Source organism: Esox lucius, chromosome 7, assembly GCF_011004845.1.
Source record: "Esox lucius isolate fEsoLuc1 chromosome 7, fEsoLuc1.pri, whole genome shotgun sequence".
Taxonomy (NCBI): domain Eukaryota; kingdom Metazoa; phylum Chordata; class Actinopteri; order Esociformes; family Esocidae; genus Esox; species Esox lucius.
In genome coordinates, this window is record NC_047575.1 from 27,987,803 (window position 1) to 28,004,696 (window position 16,894).

Here is a 16,894-nt window from a genome sequence, read left to right on the forward strand (position 1 = left end):
TGAATTTCAAGCATATGTTTAAGAAAGAATACTCAAAAAACATTTCAAACATCCCATTTAAAGTGCTTGTTATTTCATATGTCATGTTGTCTCATTGTCAGGCTAGCTGGCCTATCAGTCTTCTCACGGTAATATTTTGTAAAAAAGAAATTACTGCTGGTGTACACCCACACACACACACACACACACACACACTAACACACACATACATAGCTCTGGAAATTTTAAGAGACCACTCCTAATTTTTCTTAAATCAGCATTTCTACATGGCAGCCATTCCATTCCAGTGTCTGTTAAATTCCAACACAGGCACACCTCATTTTACTTAATGAGGTACTGATTAGGTGATTTCCTGAACTAAAAATAATTTAATGCGGAAAAGTATAAAAACCACTGCTGTGGTCATCATTATCCTCTTGCAATAGGACCAGCTGGATGGCAAAAGCAGTGCAAGTAGTACCTCAAAGGTAATTTGAGTAAAAAAACTATTCAGCATGAAAAAAGAGTTGAAAAGAAAAGCTTTGAGTGAGGAAAAGAAGAGTTCAGTTCTGGCTTTACTGGCAGAGGGATACAGTGAGCGTCAGGTTGCTTCCATCTGGAAAATTTCAAAGACGGCGGTTCATAAGAACAAGGTCAAGCAACAGACATTGGGGACAACAAAGCTACAGACTGGCAGAGGGGGAAAATGACTGTCCACTGACCGAGATGACCGTTAACTCGTTCAAATGTCACTCAACAACTGTAGGATGACATCAAGTGACCTACAAAAAGAATGGCAAACAGCAGCTGGCTCCTAGGGGCAGGTCTGAAATCGTGCAAAGCTAGAAAAAAGCCCTTTATCAATGAGAAGCAAAGAAGAGCCAGGCTGAAGTTTGCAAAAGACCATAAGGATTGGATCGTAGAGGAATGGAGTATGGTCATCTTCTTTGATGAGTCAAATTTTCAGCTTTGCCCAACACCTGGTCGTCTAATGGTTAGATGGAGACCTGGAGAGGCCTACAAGCCACAGTGTCTCGCACCTACTGTGAAATTTGGTGGAGGATCGGTGATGATCTTGGGATTGTCTACGAGGCCACAAATTCTTGCAGGTGTTATAGCTGCCCAATTGTCTTGGCAAAATGCCTCCAGGTCATGTAAAGTCTTTGGGCGTCTTGCATGAACTGCAGTGGCTCGATAATATTAAGGTCAGGAGACTGTGATGGCCACTCCAGAAACTTCACCTTTTTCTGCTTTAACCACTGGAGGGTCAACTTGGCCTTGTGCTTAGGGTCATTGTCGTGCCGGAAAGTCCAAGAGCGTCCCAAGCACAGCTTTCGTGCAGAAGAATGAAAATTGTCTGCCAGTATTTTCTGATAACATTCATTCATCTTGCCATCAATTTTCACAAGATTCCCCATGCCTTTAGATCTCCCACACCCCCAAAACATCAGTGAGCCACCACCGTGCTTCACAGTGGGGATGGTATTCTGTTCACTATAGGCCTTGTTGACACTTCTCCAAACATAGCACTTATGGTTGTGACCATAAAACTCTATTTTGGTCACGTTACTCCAAATTACATTTTGCCAGAAGCTGTGAGGCATGTCAAGGTGTTGTCGGGCATATTGTTAACAGGCTTTTTTGTGGCACTGGCGCAAGGAAAGACTATCTGGCAACTCGACCATGCAGATCATTTTTGTTCAAGTATCATCGTATTGTGCCCCTTGAAACAACCACACCGTCTTTTTCCAGAGCAGCCTGTATCTTTTACTGAGGTTATCTGTGGGTTTTTCTTTGAATCCTGACCAATTCTTCTGGCAGTTTTGGCGGAAGTCTTTCTTGGTCTACCTGACCTTGGCTTGATATCAAGAGATCCCCAAATTTCCCACTTCTTATTAAGTGATTGAACAGTACTGACTGGCATTTGCAAGGCTTTGGATATCTTTTTATACCCTTTTATGTCTTTATAAAGTTATATTACCTTGTTACGCAGGTCTTTTGACAGTTCTTTTCTGCTCCCCATGGTTCAGTATATAGCCTGCTCAGTGCACCCACGTGAGAGATAAGAAACTCATTTCACTATTTATACACAGACACTAATTGCAATTTAAAAAGCCACAGGTGTGGGATATTCACCTTTTATTGCCATTTTCACCTGTGTGTGTCACCTTGTGTGGCTGTAACAAGGCCAAACATTCAAGAGTATGTAAACTTTTGATCAAGGCCATTTGTGTGTTTTTTGTTATCATTATGATATAAAAAGGAGCCAAAGAATTGCAGTTTAGTCTCCATATTGATCTAGTAGCACATCTCTGACTTTTTCAGGGGCCCTGAACTTGATTTTACATATAATATGCATATGTATTGTGTGTGTATATGTGTGTGTATGTATATATATATATATATATATAATATATATAATATATAATGTATATGTGTGTGTGTGTATGTGTGTAAAATCATGTTCAGGGCCACTGAAGTCTGAGATGTGCTACTAGATCAATATGGAGACTAAATTGCTTATTATTTAATGTGCATGCCTATTATTAAAATAATGTTATGTTCAGTATGCCTTTACATGGTTAACATTTGTATGACCTTTTCTTTTCTCCCAGGACGGCTACGATATGGAAGACGCTCTCTCCCTTCTGGGGGGAGGAATATAATGTTCACCTACCTCCATCCTTCCATACTGTTTCCTTCCACGTACTGGATGAGGACTCACTCAGGTAATGAGACTGCATCTCTGTTCAGATTTTTTGCCACTGCAACACTTGATAATATTTTTAAATATGATGCAGAACTGTAATGTTTTTATACATCAATGTAGTTTATATTCCATATAATCATTAGTCAGATACATGACGTCCCCCGCTATTCTTTTTTTTTAACTTCAAGGCTTATAAAAGTTTTCTGCTTTTGAAGGGGGTAAATAATCAGCTATTTCATTTCTTTGGAGAAGGCTAGTTAATGTATTTGTTGACATAAAGAAGATGCAAACATTTACAGTATTCTGCAAGAAAAAGCATTACAGTACATGTGCAGGCACTAAGGAATGTTCATTATTGACACTGTGGTACACATTTAAACAGTGGAAGTCCAGTGGAATGTAAAGGGGCCATTTGTAATATTCTTATTGTACTTCTAGCATAAATATAAACATAAATAACCTAAACACATTTGCAAGTAATCATTTGATTTATAGTTTATAATATTTCTTCCCTGAGTTATTGTTCTTGTTGGTTTGCATATCAGTTTGCATTGATGTTTAATCTCCTCATACTCGCATTAGAAACTCGCCCCCCCCCCCCCCCCAACCCAAATGACCCTAAACCAGCTAATACTATTCCGGTCTCGTTAGGTAAGGGAAGAGGAGGAGACAAGTGGTTTTATTGTTTAAGTTCAGCCTTGTAAACGATAGAGGTGTGATTGTACACAGTGTCCCTTTAACTAATTTGTAGCCCTTTTGTTGTTCTAGCCGTGATGATGTCATCGGGAAAGTGTCCATCAGTAAGGAAGTCTTAGCTGCCAACCCACAAGGTAAGAGTACTCTCTAAAGGCAAAATGGAGACCATGATTGGAAAATACTCCTACGGTAAAACATGTCAAGGGATTAAACCATGACCGCTACATTTTACCCTAAACTAAAACCTAACCATGACCAATTTCCCAAAATCGCCATTGATATGATCGACAGCCAGCGTCAATGGCGAAAACATCCCTATGTCACAATGTTTTATTGTGTTTAAACTTGACTCGTGCTGCCCGTATCCACCAGTGCACAAGTGTGCAGTGCAATGAGCAACAAGCAAGTAGACAACTCCATTATTTCCCAATTTGCCGTATCGTTCATATTGACAAATACACAGTCCATGTTAGACTTTTAACCTAATGCCCCAACTTGCTGATAGATTTTGGAAAGAGTGAAGGCAGAGAGCTAATGATCAACCATCGAATCCAATGATCTATTGGCCAAATGGAGTACTAGTTCAGAATGTATCAGAGAGGGAGAGCTTAGAAAATGCACTGAATTCTGTTTTCTAATAAATTACGGGCCATTCAGTTCTAGTGGGTTCTTTCTCAGTGCAAACCCAGACATGGTGGTCAAATTCTTAGAAAAACGGCTGCTTTGAGACATTGTCTGTCTGACCCTCTCTACCTGGTGGGTTAAATTCAAGTCGGCAGGCTGACTCACTTGCAAAACACAGGGGCGACTACAGAGGTTAGAAAATAGAGTTGTTTGGGGGGCTGAGTCACGCTACACAGCAGGGTCATCCATTATCGTGACGTGTGTGTGTGTGGGTGTGTGTGGGGTGGGGGGGGGGGGGGTGGAGGGGGCATGATGCTGGTGCAGTTTACTCCCATGCAAAGATGGAGATTAGATTATGGTATTAGTCAACTTTCCCTGGCCCTCACAGAGACAGGAACAGGATACTCAAGTTATCTCTTTAGATACTGATTGACTCCAATGATTCACATGGTAGCAACTATTATAAGGCTGTTTACTTCCAAAACTATTAATTATGTCATTTTTCCAGGGCATGCGTACTGTAGGTGTTGTAATGCATTATATACCAGTCAGGTATGGTCAACAGCAGAGCTCTAATTAAAAGTTCAAATATTTTGTTGCACTGGTGCTCCCTAAAGTTAGGAACATCACCAGAAAAGAAGGTGTTGCATTTGGCTAGGATTGTGAATGTAAAGTTGCCTGCAAATGCATTCATTTATAGCACTACTGAACAGGTTAAAACCCTTTAACAGTTAGGGCTACAGACATGTAGTAAAAGTGCTTCCACAGTCACAAATCTGCATATTTTTCCTTAAGTGCATTTGTAATGGGTAGTACAGCAAAGAATAATTATCTGGCAGTGTTTTTTCCTGGTGCACTGATTGGCCCAAATTAAAAATCTAATATTTCTCGTCATGGGGTCTCTCCATGGGCAGTGCAATTGACCAGCAATGTCTGGGTTTGGGGATTAGTAATTAAAATCTGTTACCTTGTCTTGCAACTCTTGCAACCCTCTTGTGGCAGCTTCGGTGCCTGTGAGATCAATGGAGGTAGAAAGCCGGAGAGTGTTCTCTCTGGCACATGAGGATTCCGGTCTAGACTTCCTGGTTGAGTGAGAGAACTGAGAAGAGCTAAAACAACATCAAATGTGCGTCGAAGACACACATCTTAACATCGACTCTCCTGAGTCTCAGAAACTGAGATGAAAACAGGGTGAAAGCAATTGATTAAAATAGTTAAATTGTAGGAATAACAATTTATATTCAGGTGCTGGTCATAATATTTGAATATCATCAAAAAGTTGATTTATTTCAGTAACTCCATTCAAAAAGTGAAACTTGTATAATGTATACATTCATTCTACACAGACTGATATATTTCAAGTGTTTATTTCTTTTAATTTTAATGATTATAACTGACAACTAATGAAAACCCCAAATTCAGTATCTCAGAAAATGTGAATATTGTGAAAAGGTTCAATAGTGAAGACACCTTGTGCCGCACTCTAATCATCTAATTAACCTAAAACACCTGCAAAGGCCTTTAAATGGTCTCTCAGTCTAGTTCTGTAGGCAACACAATCATGGGGAAGACTGCTGATTTGACAAATAGACCACCATTGACACCTTGCACAAGGAGGGCAAGACACAAAAGATCATAGCTAAAGAGGCTGGCTGTTCACAGAGCTCTGTGTCCAAGCACATTAATAGAGAGGCGAAGGGAAGGAAAGGATATGTTAGAAAAAAGTGTACAAGCAATAGGGATAACCGCACCCTGGAGAGGATTGTGAAACAAAACCCATTCAAAAATGTGGGGGAGATTCACAAAGAGTGGACTGCAACTGGAGTCAGTGCTTTAAGAACCTCCATGCACAGATGTATGCAAGACATGGGTTTCAGTTGTCGCATTCCTTGTGTCAAGCCACTCTTGAACAAGACACGGCGTCAGAAGCGTCTCGCCTGGGCTAAAGACAAAAAGGACTGGAATGCTGCTGAGTTATGTTCTCTGATAAAAGTACATTTTGCATTTCCTTTGGAAATCAAGGTGCCAGAGTCTGGAGGAAGAGAGGAGGGGCACAGAATCTACATTGCTTGAAGTCCAGTGTAAAGTTTCCACAGTCAGTGATGGTTTGGGGTGCCATGTCATCTGCTGGTGTTGGTCCACTGTGTTTTCTGAGGTCCAAGGTCAACGCATCCATCTACCAGGAAATTTTAGAGCACTTCATGCTTCCTGCTGCTGACCAACTTTATGGAGATGCAGATTTCATTTTCCAACAGGACTTGGCACCTGCACACAGTGCCAAACCTACCAGTACCTGGTTTAAGGACCATGGTATCCCTGTTCTTAATTGGCCAGCAAACTTGCCTGACCTTAACCCTATAGAAAATCTATGGGGTATTGTGAGGAGGAAGATGCGATACGCCAGACCCAACAATGCAGAAGAGCTGAAGGCCACTATCAGAGCAACCTGGGCTCTCATAACACCTGAGCAGTGCCACAGACTGATCGACTCCATGCCACACCGCATTGCTGCAGTAATTCAGGCAAAAAGTATTGAGTGCTGTATATGCTCATACTTTTCATGTTCATACTTTTCAGTTGGCCAACATTTCTAAAAAACAATTTTTTGTATTGGTCTTAAGTAATATTCTAATTTTCTGAGATACTGAATTTGGGATTTTCATTAGTTGTCAGTTATAATCATTACAATTAAAATAAATAAACGTTTAAAATATATCAGTCTGTGAGTAATGAATGAATATAATATATATAATATATATAAAGTTTCACTTTTTGAATGGAATTACTGAAATAAATCAACTTTTTGATGATATTCTAATTGTATGACCAGCACCTGTATATTGGCACCTCATTCTTCATGATAATGTGGTAACTTAAAGGTCCATTTTCATAACCCAACCTTTCTGTGTCTTGTTTATGTTTGATATGCCATCTAAATTACTTTTGTGTTTATGTTTGCAATAGCTTACTTTTAGTAGAAATATCCAAAGCCTACTCCAGACTACCTACTGCTCTTTGTGATATATTAACCTGTCTGCCTCCTCAGCCAATGTTTGCAATGAGAAATAACATTCAATAGCATTAGACTGCTTCTTTGTGATATGTGGCCCATATAGCGTGTCATAGCAGATGGTCTTTTTGGGAAACCCGTACAGGAGTGAGCATATGAAAACTACATGAGATCCCTCACATTCAAAGAAACTACCAGATCATCTGCTCTTATTTTGGGATCTGCAGCCTCTCTGTTGAAAGTAGTGGGGACCTCACCCTAACCCCATCCCTGTTTTAACGGGAGGCACCTTGGTCATCATCCATTACCTTTTGAAGAGGGGCATAATTCCAATTTATAAACAATCACAGAAATATGTCTATTTTGTGTGATGTTAGGCAATGTTACGCTGCATGACAGGGTGTGAATGGCTTCTGTGCTGGGGGCAGGCACTTTGAGGTGTCTTGGGACTACTGTGGAAATAACCTTGAGAGAAGCAGGCTGTGAGCAGGAATATCAAAATAATGTTGCCTTTAGGGTTGCATTTGGTCACCGACTAGGTCTAAAATTGGTTCAATTTCTTTTTAAAATTGTTGATGCTTTCTAAATGTCTACCTATAATTTTGGTGGTCAATGGTACCAAATTAAAATAGCAAAATTTAACCTGGTCAATAAATGAACACACATATACATTTTGCAGAAAGGACCTGTTTCTGAAAGGAAAAAGTTGCTTTTGTGAAGTGATGCTTTTCCTCAAAATGGGAGAATTTGTAATGATTATACTGGGGGCCCCTGACAGGGAAACAGAATGGTGAGATACTATGGTGGAATTACTATGACCAAGACAAAGCCATAATCACTAATTGTAAACAACCAAATTCAGAGAAAGGGGGTGAATAGTTTTTTTACTGGCAGGACGGTTTTGGCCCTTAGGCATATTTTCGCCAACTTCTGCTGTAGAGAGGCGGGATGGGGGAATGAGAGAGGACTGTGACCACACTGAATTTCTTTTGAAGCAGGCAGGTCAGGGCTTGAAAGGCTAGAGAACGAGTATTGGAGTGGATGGGTGTATAACTGCAAGTCACAGTTTGAACCCTTTAATGGATGAGATCCTTCACTCATGCCTGTAGGCTTCTGCCAAGGTCTGATCCACCAAAAGGTTTTGGGTACTGTACAGTCACCTCTTTACTGATTGGCAGGTCTGATAAAGAGGAGCAAAAAAGGTGGTATAAAATGTACAACATGGGTCATTTGAATATATTGCCTGTGGATGACTCCCAGTATACATCAACATTAATATAGAAGTAGAGTGTTAACCACACAATTAAAATGTTATTCTACATGTTGATAATTTCCTGAGTTTATTTCACACATTTCATTGGCTCATATTTATATCAGTGGTGCAAATCAAATGCATGGGCTTTGAAATGGCAGCCTATTCCTTTTATGGTGTACTCCATTTGTCAATATGGCTCTGGTAATAAGAAGTGCACCATAGGAATAGTGAACTATTTAGCAGCATACTATTTGGATGACATGCATAATTTATGTAGATTAGGTTTTGTATTTATACATCAACAGACATTACTGGTTTGTGCTACAAAAAAAACTATTTTCAGTTAACTTGAAATTAAGCTTAGCGTCTTTGTACACAGTATATTAAAATGTTATCTATTTACCTGACAGTGATCAAAAGAGACTCACAGGAGCAGTTATGGGTGACCATGTATACATTATTTAGTTTTTGGTTCAACCATTAGTTCAGGTTTTTATATGTTAGAAATAGGTTTTTATTGGTATTTCATGGAAAATATACACAGGATACAAACAGGAGGCAAACAACACAAAGATCTTACAGATGTCTGCTTGACAACGCTAGAGAACAAAGGAGATGGATACTTTAAATATACAACCACAGATTTTGATCTTTTGGCATGACTTTGGTACAAACAAACTGCCTAAAACCTTCACACAAGCAGTCTTTTTTCCAGACATACGCTTCACCAAGTTTTCTAGCTAAGCGAGCCGTGTGATTAAAAACAGCTTGGCGGGGCATGTATTGGACCTGTTCTTTGACCCCTGAGCACATTGGCAGTTGCTACAATAAGATGAACTACTAGCTGGCCATCACAAACATGGGTGTTTTGATCAATCTTTAATTACATTTTATAGAACATGATCATAAGGAAGGAAACTATCTTTTTTTTCTTTTTGTATTACAAACCATGGGGCCTGCTTGACTATGTAGGGAATATTCTTGGTTGTTTAGAAGTCAAATTCTCTGACAAAAGTTTATCATTTCTGATTTAATCTGTCTATAAGAATCTGTCCACAAGAGATTATGTAGGGATAGAATTATTCCCCTTGAATCCCAGACCTAAAAAGCGACCAAAATGATTGATTTAAAGAAAGGATTTGTTGACTTTAATGTCTGAAAGCGTAATTTAACATAATCTATCAAAGTGAAATATGATATTTTGGCTATATCCAGGCCAACTTTAAGATTCCATAATACTTCAAAGTTGTTAGGCATACAAAGCAAAAGTTGGTGTCTTTATGCCTTACCACTTGCTCTGTGAGTAGTATTTTGATTTTATATTATTATTTCTCTATACGTATCAATATAGATTTAGCTATTTGTTTAACATATTGTTGAACATACTATAATATGTTTTACATGCATACAAATGAAGATAATAATAATATACTCTACTGGCATAGCAACAAATAAAGGTATTTTTGTCTTGGTTTTGTGACTAACCACACAGTCAACTCCCATTTAGGACACGACTAATACTGCATCTTTGCCCAGACCATTGACCCATGTTCCAACTGTTTGTAACCCACGCACAGACCATTTAACCAAAGATCTTTGGAAACAAGACTGGCTTATAAAAAGGCCTCACATGCTTTTTTCCATCTTGCTTTGTGGAAATGTGATTGTGGTTGTCACCGGATTTATTTTTGTCCCACACTCAGCTTGCAATAAAGAATAATGGAGCCTGACTAAAGACAGACGCAGGAATATAAGTCAGGAGAAAACCCTTTTTAGTGTTCCACAAGGGTAAACACTGGACATAACATGAGTCAGTGAACAAATACAGTATTATTTCCATATTCATCATGAGGGGCTGCAGTGGCTCATGTGTCCTGCTACACACATCCAACGCCCACATTTATCAATAGTCAATATTACTGTTATATTCAAAGAATTTCTGAGTTGAATATTAATTCTGAGTACATTAGTTCTGTCCAAAATGCAGTGTATGTATTAGATATGTTCCATTTTGGAGGCGGTGAAGGCAGGGTTACAATGAGTTCAAGATCTACTCGAGCAGAAGCAAATGCATCACAGGCATTAGTTCTATTATATTACGCCTTGAGACACAGAGAAAGGATATTATTAATGGGGTTTATTCACAAATAATGTATATCTCTCTGTCTGTGCATTGCTCAAAAATCTCCATGCTAATTGAGCTGTCTGTTATGTATTAAAGGGCTGGATGGCTGGATGAACCTAACTGAGGTTGACCCAGATGAGGAGGTACAGGGAGAGATTCACCTCCAGATGTCAGTGGTTGGGGATGGGGATATTCCCAAAATACTACGCTGCCAAGTATTAGAGGCCAGGTAAGACATGGAGGATGTTCAGTAGTCCCCTATGGTTTAGTTATTGTGACATAGTACTGGGACCGTGAAGCAATTTTATTTTTCACTTTGTATGCCAACAGCTTGGTTTTCAAATTAAACAGTTACTATGAGTATTCTCAGCTTTTTTTTATTATTGTAAAAACAATAGGTATTTGTGTACATATTGTTTTTACTAATAAGAAATTAGATCACCTTTTATAATTTGTCTTCTAATTTCAGAGCATCCAACTTATTGGAACAGATTATTTGATATATTAAGCATTTATGTATGGTATTCTGTTAAGTCTACGGCCCATTGAACCCAATAGATGCTAGGTGTCTTCAATTAATAAAAGTTTATAGGAATTCAATCTAGAAATTGACTAACAAACAATAACATTTATTTTCTTTTGAATTTCCCGACAAACTTAGCTTCAGACCAGTGAAGCAGTAGTCTGTTTTAGGTGACTTAAATCCTAACTCAATGTCATACATGAAGTAATCGATGTGTTTTGCACAGATTTTAACATTAGATTTACTGAGCACACAGCCTCCACACCATGTGAACTGTATCACCATAAATACCTGGGATGTGGGGCATCTGTGCTGTTGTTATTACAGCCCACCTGATGAAGACAGCTTGGCTGACATTAGGTTCTACCACTAGTAGTGTCACTTTCTCTGAGCTCATCCTCAATGCTCTCATACTGACATAATTTCAAATAATTTGTGGGAGGTTGCTGTTTACATTCCGCACTCTAATCCACAGCAACTTCCAGATGCATTCCAGTGCATTAATCTAAAGGTTGCCAGGTTGGACGACCACACAACTCTGTAATAGTAAGAGTGCTGAAAATAAATGCACAATGTACAGTACACTGTGATGATTTGCAGTTGAAACTAGACATGGGTCCATGGCTCAGATATGTCATGTTTTATGTTTCAACGACTTAGATGTTATTACACTTATGGGACAATTCCATTGTTTCCATGGTTCCAGGGGTTGGGTGGGAGCCAGCAACATCTGGTTAAAATGAGACCCGAGGGACCTGAGCTCCTGTACCACTGGCCAGCAGTTGATCTTTTTATATACAGCTTGAAAGTAGAGCTCCCCCACTTCCCAAATCCCAAATGAATCCCTGCATGGTACCGGAGCAGATTGAAAGATGCGGTCCGGAAGTATTTAGTTGATTGCAAAATTCCTAGAGTGCATCTTTAAGGGAATGCTCTGGATCTAATATAACTGTATTGTTTTGGGTGCCTCAGGTCTGACCGAGAATGTGGAAGTAATCTGTTAAAGTGTCAACCAATTCAAAACATTTGTTTTTGTGTGGTTTTGCGCTTTAGAGACCTTGCAAAAAAAGATAGAAATGGAGCATCCGATCCTTTTGTCAGAGTACGATACAACGGCAAAACCCAGGAAAGCGCGGTAAGAGAGAGACCAACTAATTTCATTGTCCTTACATGAAGCCAATGGTCATTTTATAGATGGAAACCTGGAAAACCTGAATTCCATACAAGAACTTAGAAATTGATGACTTTGTGGTTTCAGGTGATTAAGAAGTCCTGTTACCCCCGATGGAATGAATGCTTTGAGTTTGAGCTGGATGATGCCCCCCCTGACACCCCTCTGAGTGTAGAGCTATGGGACTGGGACCTGGTCAGCAAGAATGACTTCCTGGGAAAGGTAAGAAGTCCTTTTGGGATTACATACCAGAAATATGGGTCACTTTCACAGAATTCTCAGGTTTACCAGAAATCTCATTTGGAATCAGGAATAATGAAAATCCATAATTCTCCTAACAGAATTGCTCAGCCGGCTAACCTTACTGAGATGTGCAGGAGACCTGACTTTTGAAGACTAGTCGGTCACACTTGAATAGTGAGACTTTAAAATTAATTGCCTTGCAAAAGCATTCAAACTGCTGACTACTGTAATTCACTCATATTACTGAATTAAAAGTGGTACATATTAAATGTTATTGTTATTTTATTTGAAAACACTGAACCTGACAATTTTTCGTACAATGATATAGGATGTTCACCTTCTGGTTCTTGAGCCACACCAGTGTTGCTTTGGATCTGTGCTTTTATTGTTCTGCAGAATGGGGGAATTACTTGGCTTGAAGTGACATACAAGCTGCTCAGTAAGTTCAAGTACCCTTATAAATACTCATATGGCAGTCAGAGGAACTGTCCATAGGGTGAATTCACTCTATCCATATCCCTGTATTTTGCTCCATTCATTCTTTCAATTTTAACAGTGACACACATCCTTTCAGAAGGTACTTTTAGACTAACAGCTTCTTTCTTACCACTCTCCAGTGTCAGCCCAATTTTATGCAGAGCTCTTGTTATGATTGATGGGTGCATCATTACTCCACTTCAAGCCACTTAAAGGGATAGTTCATCTAAAAAACATATTTATCCAAAAAATCACTTACCAAAAGTTAGTCCATTCTTTCCAACCATCCATTAGCTCTGTCCCCGGCTGTAATTAACATTCTTAGAAACGTCCAAATTCATGAAGGAAAACTGTTCGGCCCACTACAGCAAAGCTGCATTGCAAGTGGAAAACTACTCCAAAAGATTTCAAATTACATTTAGTAATCTGTCGCGGTAGCATAGATTTTTTTAACTGTACAGTGACCAAACAAGCGGTGGAATGTGGTCAATCCAAACCAGTACTAGCGAACTATTTCCTACAGCCATTCACACACCTCGTGTGCTTTGGCAATGACGTCATCGGAGTAGGAGTGAACTTGAACCTCCAGAAGCTACGCGAGGTGAGAGTTTCTCTAGCTGGCCCATTATTGTGAATATTGTCAGTGGACTGGATTTTATTTCTCTCATTGTAGAAAATGCAGCAATCGTGTTTTGTTTCCAAATAAATTATACAAGGGACCTGGGAGAGGAGACTTGGTGTTTCACTCATTGCCATAATGTAACACTTCATTCTACCGTTGACATACAATTTAGTTAGATATACAGGTATGTTGACTCTTGTAAAAGCTACTTAAGTGGTTAAATAAATGAAATCATACACATTTGTTGTCTACCATTGTCTGATTAGCTTTGTTGACATCAAGTAAATAGAAAAGTTTAGCTTTGAGCTAAAGCCTCGGTCAAAGTTTGTGCACCGAAAACAATGGACCAGACGGTAGGTTCACATTCAAGGGGTTTATGATGCAGCTTTCATATCTTGTCTATTCACCCAGCTACACTAACCACAATGTTCTAATCTATGCTAAACACTTTCCTAATGTATGCAGTTATGTTTCTTTAACGTCTTCGTGCTGCTGTAATTATTTAGATATTAAAGAATGTTTTATAGGTCATTCTGAGGTCACTCAGCCCTCAGAAATGCTCCAAATTCAACCAAAATTGTCTGGTTTGTTTGTGCTTCGTTTGTGCCGGTTTGTGTCATTAAACATTTCATTTGTGTTGCTTCAGTGTTTTAAATATAAAATATTTAATTATAGGTGATGACATCACCAGCCCCCCAACCTGCTCCAGATTGACTTTTTGTTGTGCTCTGTTTGCACATCCAAACTCTAAAACGTCCAGGGACGTAACAGCTGGTAAAAGTTTAGTTTGTGCTGCTACAGGTTTTGGTACATAACCAAAATTTCAACTGGATAGTGCATTGGCTTTATCTCTCTTTCCATAGCTCTGTTATTACTCAATGCAGGGAAATTACCAACTTCACTCAGGGAAAATACCTTCAATCGTTTGTGCCAGACACATTTTAATTTGTGCTGCTGTCATTTTATAGATATTAGTCCTAAAGATAATTTTATAGATAATTCTGGGGTCATTCAGTCACCCAACATGCTCCAAATTCAATCAAAACAATCTGAATCTTTTGTGCCGGTAAACGTTTTGCGTTGGGTTGGGAGTTTCATCCAGGTGAATGGTTCACAGGTGGAGGCCAATGGTTAGGTAATTGTGTCCTCATTAGGACAAATTCTTTCATCTGTGTAAATTGGGAGCACAGCACAGGAGTTTAATTCTTATGAAAGCAATATATGTATTTGTGTTACAAATATTTAACCACACTAAACCAATGTCACAATACAATAATTGTCAGTGTTTTCAAATAAAAACATATTTTTTTATATAAATGTCAATGTAGCATTTGTAATTCAGTAATATGAGAGGATTGGAAAGAAATGTTAAAATAATAATTGAAGACCAATATTGGGAAAGCACTGCAGTGCTGATCAAGCATCATTTTTGCCTGATAGATTATAAAGATTGTAGATCACCCTTTATTAATAAAAAAGTGAATAATATTTCACTTATATGAAATGGATTTAAAATATATTGTAAAAACAAATCAAACATGTTGCTGTAAATTTCCCTCTTTTAGGTACTGTTCAATATCAACCGGCTTCAGTCAGCCCAACAGGAAGAAGGCTGGTTTCGCCTGGTCCCTGATAAGCCCAAACACAGCCAACATGAGTGAGTATCAATGGGTTGTCACCATTAGTAACGCAAGACAGTTTTTGCACATTTGTTATTTGACAATATACCGTAAAAATGTATTTAACCTTCAAGTACACTCCTGAATATCCACATGGCAGTCAGAGGCAATGACAATAAGTACAGGCAATTGCACCTATAAATGCTTCTTTCCTAAATATATGGAACAGTAAGCATTTGTTATCTTTTTGGAGCACTATATTCCAAAAGTTTAGATTTCAACACAATTACTATGAAGTTTGAATATATCATATAATGTTCTCAGCATATTGGTTTTACTGTTTATAAATAACTCCACTTTTTGCCCGACCACATATCAGAGCCGGCCAAGAAGAGCGAATGTCTCTTACTGAGCGAGTGAGTGACTGACTGAGTGCCTGACTACCCAGTGTTAAATTACGTAGTGGTTTGAGACGCGGACTGCCCCGTAGGTGACCGACCTTCGATCCTCACAGACAAAACAAATCAGCCATTAGGATTTGTTCCAGATAGACTAAAACTTTCCTGGCTACTAGCTTCTATAGCTACGTTATAGTAAGCATAAAATAAACTGTTTACGGTTATATTGCGATGGATGAACTGCACCGACAAGGAAAATATTGCTCTCGATTTTTATTTACATAGAGTAGTTCATAATGTAGTGGTTGGCTATTCAACTGTTTTCTGTATTCAACATTGTTTTCTATACAAAAGAACCAGCCATGGAGTGATTGGAGTCATTGCTTTCATTATAGGTACTGCATAGCAAGACTAAAACCTCTCTGGCTACAAGCATCAGTAGCTCCATTATAGTAAGCCTAAAGTAAAACAGTTTTTGGTTATATGGTGATGGGCGAACTGCATCGACAACAAACACATTCATTGTAAATCGAAAAATGTATTTCACACTACCACAGGAAACCGCGTATCGAATCCAGCCAGGGCAACAATATTCATCTCTTCTAATTGCGGGCCCGCAGAACTAGGCTTGTCTTGTTCCTTTTCTTGTTATATAAAGACCCTCTACTTCAGGGTACCAAATGTATTGGGCCAGATTCATGTAAGTCTCAACTTCAGCAAATTAAAGGCATGTTCAATTGGGTTTAAATCTGTAGATTGATTTGGCAGGTCAAGCACTTTCACAGTGCATGTAGAGCACCAGCAGCAGGAACACATCAACACTACTCAGGTGAGAGCAGAGAAGCAGACGTGTGTGGTAAACTAGATTTTGAGGGCATAGGGCAGTGTTATGGAAATGTGTATATTCTCAGTTCACTACCACCTTAAACGTTGACTTGGCTGGCTAAAAATGATGTATATAGGCTTTTATGCTTACTCATAGACAATGCTGTTGGAGGCTAGATTTTAGGTAATATTTAAGGTTTGGGCAGCATGCTATAAATCTTGTGCAGTTTCTTCAGTCCCCACACTTTCCTGTTACTACCACTTTGGTACATGTTCATCTTTGTCACCATAACTTTTTCCATAACTCTGAGGTTTTTGGTTACTTTTTAACAAACTGTATCCAGCCATCCTGTTTTTTAGGCTAACTAGTGGTTTGCACCTTGCTGAATAGCCTGTTTTAGATTTTCTGTTAAAGTCATCTGAGGATGGTTGTGGCTGACATACCCACTTCTAACTCCTTGGAATTGTTCCTGATCCGTCTGAATTTTTTTTATGGTGAGTATCAGCCTTTCTTGGGAATTGCTAAGCTCACCAGTGTGATGTTCTAATCTATTGTTTTTGGTAAACTATGTTTCTGATATTGTGTCTTCTCTGACTTTCATTGATGTTGGCAGTCA

At 38.9% G+C, this 16,894-nt stretch overlaps 1 protein-coding gene across 1 annotated transcript in view; it reads left to right on the plus strand.

The window, feature by feature from the left end:
• The window catches only part of rasa4 (RAS p21 protein activator 4), a 56,541-nt gene that overhangs the window by 19,199 nt on the left and 20,448 nt on the right, over positions 1–16,894 (plus strand). The window contains exons 3-8 of the mRNA XM_013134551.4: positions 2,595–2,708; positions 3,458–3,519; positions 10,496–10,628; positions 11,976–12,057; positions 12,181–12,315; positions 15,001–15,092. Of these exons, the coding sequence (XP_012990005.2) occupies positions 2,595–2,708; positions 3,458–3,519; positions 10,496–10,628; positions 11,976–12,057; positions 12,181–12,315; positions 15,001–15,092 (618 nt within the window). The remainder of the gene's footprint in view (positions 1–2,594; positions 2,709–3,457; positions 3,520–10,495; positions 10,629–11,975; positions 12,058–12,180; positions 12,316–15,000; positions 15,093–16,894) is intronic.